The following is a 6,156-nucleotide window of genomic DNA, read 5'->3' as shown; positions in this document are numbered from 1 at the left end:
AGTTGCTTCAGATCACTGTCCACCTCTGTCTGCTTCCTCCCTTCCCCATCCCTCGTACCTCCACCCAGGAGATGAAGCCCACCACTCGGCCCATCGATGTCACCAAGATCCTCTGCATTTTCAGGAGTTCAAAGAGGTTGTGGACCTGGGGAAGAGAGAGGTGGGTTCAGTACTGAAGAGGGCAGGGATCCTGGAAGGGTGAATTTAGCAAAGCTCTGAGGAAGAGTTGAACAAAGGGGGATGTGTTATAAGAGAAAAGACTCTTGGATCCCTTTTGGCACGACCCTCCTTCACACTGTGCTTCAGTTTCCCCAGGCTGAAGAGGTAGGAATGGGGGTGGGGGTGGGGGGAGAGGGAATGAGCACAAGTCCCTGTAAATCCCAAACTGGCCAGCAGAGGCCACCCTGCTCCCACAGAAGAACCTTCTCAGATACAGGGAATTAGGAGGCTGGGGACTGGACCACAGGGCAGGGCATAGAGTGGGAAGGGAGCTTAGAGAAGGTCTAGTGTGACCCCCTCATTTTACAGAGGTGAGAACAGACCCAGAAAGCTGAGGTCACTTGCCCAAAGTCTAAAGCGTACAGACTTCTGGGACTCTGGGCTAGTCAGTCAGCAAGCATTTATTGAGTACCTACTGTGTGCCAGGCACTGTGCTAAGCACTAGGGGTACAAAGAAAGGCAAAAACTTGCCCTTGAGGAGCTCACACTGTAATGGGGCAGACAACATGTAAATAACGAGGTACCAACAAGACTGACACCGAGTATCTAGACAGAGTAAGTGGAGGTGGGGGGGCAGTGAGTAGGTGAGGCAGCTGGGTTGTGCAGTGGATAGGGTACTGGACCTGGAGTCAGGAAGACCTCACACTTACTAGATGTGTGATCCTGAGCACGTCATTTTAACCTCTTCCTGCCTCAGTTTCTTCATCTGTAAAATGGGAATAATAGCATCTACCTTCCAGGGATGTTGTTAGGATAAAACTCAATAGTATTTGTAAAGCACTCTATAAATTGCTAACCATGATTTCTAAGATCTCTGGCTCTACATGTACAATCCCATGAGTTTTCCTTGCCCCTCCCTTCTCCCTGTGCTGATGATGGTCCGAGGGCCAATACATAGAATTAACAACAACAACTTGTTTTTTATGCCTCCCAAACCACCCTCTTTTCCTTACCAAGGTGTCCCTGGCAGGTAGGCAGGGCAGAGATTATTATCCCCACTTTACAAATGAGCAAACTGAGGCACACCTCTGGTTCTCCTCTAAGAGGCTCTGATGTAATTGAGACTGTCCTTTTTTGCCTTGAGTGGAGTCCTAGGGTTTAAAGGGATTCTTCTGAAAAAACTCAATCCACTAGATCCATGTTTCCCAACCCAACAGGGTTTCCAGGCCAGCAAAAGCAACTTTTAGGAACTCAGGTGTTAGAGATCAGGAGCCAGGGAGAAGTATGAGTAAAGACGGAGGGCAGATCAGTACATGGGGAGCAGGAGCAGACCTTGGCTTCTAAATTTTATTTACAGCTAAAATTTTACCTCAAATCTGTGCCAATCATAGACTGGCATTTCAATCAATTAATTTATAATTCAAATTATAATTTATTTATAATTAATTTATTAAGTACTAATTACATGGTAGGTGCTGTGTTTGGTGCTGGAAATATAAATATAAATGAAAGAGCCCAGCCCCAGCCTTCAAGGAGTTTACATTCTATCAGAGAAGGGAAGAAGCGTTTACATAGAACTTCCTATATGCCAGTCACTTGACAAATATTGTTTCATTTGATTGTCACAACAACCCTGGGAGATATTATCCCCATTTTGTAGTTGAGGAAACCGAGGTGAAGGGACTTGCCCAAGGTCACACAGCTAAGAAGTGTCTGAAGCTGTATTTGAACTCAGATCTTACCAGCTCCAGCTCTTATGTTCTATAATAATTGCTAACATTTATATAGTGCTTACTATGTACCAATCACTGTGCTAATTAATTTACAATTATCTTATTTGATCCTTATGACAACCTGGGAGATAGGTGCTGTTACTAAACTCAATTTAGAGATGAGAAAATAGAGGGTTAAGGGACTTGCCCAGGGTCACACAGGTAGGAAGTATGTGAGGCCACATTTGACCTCAGCTCTTCCTGATTCCAGGGCTAGTACTCTGACCACTGAGCCACCAGCTTCTTTATCAGGGAAACATTTCATCAAAATGAATCTCCACAATGACCAATCACCCTTTGAAAGGATTCATGAGGAAACATGCTATCTATCTCCAGAGAGAGAAACTGATGGACTCAGACTGCAGACTGAAACAGTTTTTTCCTCTTTCTTTTTCTTGCTTTTTTTTGAAAGTGGCTAGTGCAAAAATTTGTTTTGCATGACTATACAAATTTGTTTTTTTAATGACTTTTTTGTTTTTTAATCATTATTAAAATGTATTTTTAATTTATGGAATAAAACAAGCATTTCCATAACAGTACAAAAAATGATTGCACATAAAATTGCAAATCTACTATGAACAACTTGCTATTCTTCTCAAAAATACAACAAAATGATCATGTGTATTTCTTTTTTTCTTCAAATTTGTAATAGGTTTTATTTTTCTTGCCTTCTCATTAGGTGGGGGGAGAGAACTTGGAATTGAAAAAAAAATTTAATCTCCGTGCTTAAAATTTTTTTTTTCAAAAAGAGAGAAAAAAATGCATCTACAATGCACCCAAATGAATCCCTCTCTGGTGCAACAGATTCACAGGACATCAGAGCTCAAAAATCCAATAGAATGGAAGCTCCTTCAGGGCAGGAATAGTTTCATTTATTTTTTCTCTTTGTATCACCAATGCACAATGGCCGGCACATAGGAGGTGCTTACTAATGAATGTGTGTTGAAATTGAACCTAGAGATCCATCCCATTCAACCCTGGCATTTTACAGATGGGGAAACTGAGGCCCAGAGAAGGGAATACTTGCACAAAATCACATAGTCAGTAAATGACCGAGCCAGGGCTGGACCTGAATCCAGGTTCTCTGGCTGCAAGTCTCCAGCCCGCGGAAGTCTCCTGCTTTCCCTTAGCCCTGATCCACACTCTTTGAAACATCTTTCTCGTAGCTCACTGTTCTCTGCCGCCCCCTAGCGCATGCCTCCTTAGTTACCTGGTGTAGGGAAGTCTGGGGTGACAGCTGTAGGGTCACAGGTTCCACGGGGCAGCCCCCCGCCAGGACCTCATGGAGATGCCACTGGATGGGTGAGAAAGTGAAGAGTGAGGGAGTGATGGCCAAAATGTCCTACCTGCCCCACCCCCACCCCACCCCCCACAAGACTGGACTACATAGAAAAGACATGGGAGAGATTCCTCCCTCTGTCTTTCCTTCCTCCCTCCCTCTCTTCCTTTTTCTTTCTTTCTTTTCCTTATTTTTTCTTTCTTCATTATTCCTCTCTCCTTCTTTTCCTTCCTTTCCTTCTTTCCTTCCTCCTTTTCTTCTTCCCTCCCTCTTTCCTCTTTTTCTTTCTCTTCCTTCCTTTCTCTCTTCTTTCTTTCCTTCCTTCCTTCTTTCCCTCCCTTTCTCCCTTCTTTCTTTCTTTCTTTCCAAACCCGCGATTTTATCATATATGGAGCTCCTGGTGGAGAATGATCTCGATCAAGGCAGAGTTTATACAGTCTCTGCAACTTAGAGAGTCATCTGGGCGATGAAGAGATTGAGTGACTTGCCCAGAGTCACATAGTCCTTATGTGTCAGAGATGGGACCCCAATCCAAGTCTTCCTGACTCCATTGAGAGCTCTATGTATTAAGCCACACTGCCTACCCATAGTGCAACTTTTGGACAGGTTGCCAGTTGGAGGAGGGGTTCCCTGTTACTCCTTTTGGCTTTGAGTCCCTCTTCCCACCTCCCACCCCAGTGTCTGCCAGCCCAGTCCCTCAAGTCCTCCCATGGCCTCAGCCTTCTCCTCTCTCTCCACATTATGCTTCCTCCTTTAGAAGAGAGGTTTGGATATCTCCTCCCACCACCCTTATCTTGGGTGGGTGGCTAGGCTTGGGCATTGCCTCCATCATCTTCACCCACCTGGTGCCTGGATGCCTGGATGGTTGGTTCTGCCTGGAGAAATGGCAGCAGCTGGTCCCTACGTATGATGCCCACCAAAAGCTGAGATTCTGGACCAGGAAAGAGAAAAGGGCAGAGCAGAGAGGAACATTTGGTTGGGTGAGAATTTGGGTCAGTCCTCAATGAAACTGGGTGGAGGGACAGGGCAGGGCAATGCCCTCCAAAAGAGCTGGAAGAGGTAGAACAGTCCATTGAGGGAGGAGTAGGAGAAGGGGAATTAAAGGGGAGGGGGACCTTTGTGAAAAGACCCAAGGTGCTTTTCTTCTGGTCTCCCCATCAGCCCTGGCTTAGAATCATAGAATGTCAGAGCTTGGGGGACCTTGTGGCCTCTAGAGCAGTGGTATCAAATGCAAATAGAAATGGGGGCCACTAAATGATGCATAAAATCCCTGATGGTGCATGTTGGCCCAGGAAACCACATATTAACATTATCTACCTTCTGTTGCACTTTTGTTTTGTTTTGTTGAATATTTCCCAATTACATTTTAATCTAATTTGGCCCCAGTCAGAAGTGCCGGGTGTTTGCTACCTTTGATCTCCTCATTTTATAGTGAATAAAGAAATTCAGAGAGGTTGTGTGGATTTTTCATAGTCACACATCTGGAGTGGAAGTCACCTAGGTTACTGCCCTAGCTTTTTAACTGGCTTTCCTGCCTCCCGTCTACCCCCTCTGTAATCATCCCTCACCACACTGCTCAGATAACCTCCCCAATCCTCTGCAAACCCAGAAGCACTATGTGAAATGGTAGCTAATGGGGAGGCATTCTGGGACAGGGGAACAAAGGTGGAATTTAGAGTTGTGAACCTGTGGCCAAATCCTGAATCTGCCCTCTGAGTGGCAAACTGTGTGAGTCCAGTCATGTCCCTGTGCTTCCCTTGACCTCAGGTTGGTTCCTCATCTGCAAAATGAGGATTCCCCAGGTCTCTTCCATCTCTAAATTTGAGAGCCTACAATTGTCTATTCAGTGACTTCCAGAGGTTCCCAGAGCAAGCCTGATCCTGGCATTCAAAGCCTTCTATGATGTGTCTCATCCTTCCTTTTCTCAGTTCATTCACATCTCTCCCTCTCATGGGCATTGTTCCAGCTGAACTGAACTTTTAGCCATTGAAGAAACCTCAGAGACCAACCAGTGTGAGCCATTCCTGATCTACCAATCCCCTCTATGATAGCGACCCCCATGGAAGCCTCCCATCCCACCTTGGGACAGCTTGAATTGTTAGAAAGCTTCTCCTGACACTGAGGCTAAGGCACTCTGTCTCTCTCCCTCTCTCAATCCTCTCTCTTCTCTCCTTGCTCTCCTCTCTTTCTCTTCTCTCTCTCTTCCTGTCCCTTTTCTTTCTCACTTCCCATCTCTCCTCTCTCCCTCCTCTCTTTCTCTCCTTTGTCTGTCTGTCTCTCTCTCCCCCCTTCTTTCTTTCTCTCTTTCTTCTCCTCTCCTCTTCTCTCTCTCTTCCCTCTCTGTCTCTGTCTGTCGCTCTGTCTCTCTGTCGCTCTGTCTCTCTGTCTGTCGCTCTCTCTCTCTCTCTCTCCATCTCCAGCTTCTACCCATTGCTCCTACTTGCCCCTGCCCTCAGGAGCCAATCAGATTAAGGCTAGCCCATGGGCTAGCCCATGACCACAAGGTTTGAACCTCAAGGTTCAAATCAAGTACTCTGCACTCCTCCGTGAAGCCTTCCCTGACCAGTCTCCTTCTCTACCACGGGAAGAGTAGTTTCTCCCTCTTCAAATTCCCTATTACACAATTAAGCTCATGGGGTGATAGTACCTGTCACCATAGATACAGAGACAGAAGGACCTCAGAGATCATCAAGTCCAATCCTCTCATTTTACAGAGGGGGAAACTGAGGCTCAAGAAGTGACTTAGGACTGTAGATGTAGAGCTGGAAGGGCCCTCAGAGGCATGAAATCCAACTCCCTCATTCTACAAAAGAGGAAATTGAAGCTTAAGTGACTCAATGAGGTCACAAAGGTAGCTGGCAACTCAGGTGGGATTTGAATTCAGGTCCTCTGGCTAAACATACTATACTATTTGAATCTCTCCATTATACTTCATCACCCTCTCCC

The 6,156-nt window shown here is 45.7% G+C and overlaps 1 protein-coding gene across 1 annotated transcript; it reads right to left on the bottom strand.

The window, feature by feature from the left end:
- Nucleotides 1-58: 58 nt before the first annotated feature.
- LOC114028313 (chloride channel protein ClC-Ka-like) lies at nucleotides 59-4,141 on the bottom strand (the record flags this gene model as incomplete). The annotated part of the gene is made up of 3 exons (XM_027842562.1): nucleotides 59-145; nucleotides 3,142-3,225; nucleotides 4,053-4,141. Coding segments are annotated over 3 exons (260 nt in total), but the record flags the coding sequence as incomplete, so codon positions are not given.
- Nucleotides 4,142-6,156: the final 2,015 nt, after the last annotated feature.

This window comes from Vombatus ursinus, unplaced genomic scaffold (genome assembly GCF_900497805.2).
Source record: "Vombatus ursinus unplaced genomic scaffold, bare-nosed wombat genome assembly UNPS02004881.1, whole genome shotgun sequence".
Taxonomy (NCBI): Eukaryota; Metazoa; Chordata; class Mammalia; order Diprotodontia; family Vombatidae; genus Vombatus; species Vombatus ursinus.
Note: the sequence above shows the minus strand (reverse complement) of the source record. Positions and strands in the feature narration are given on the sequence as shown.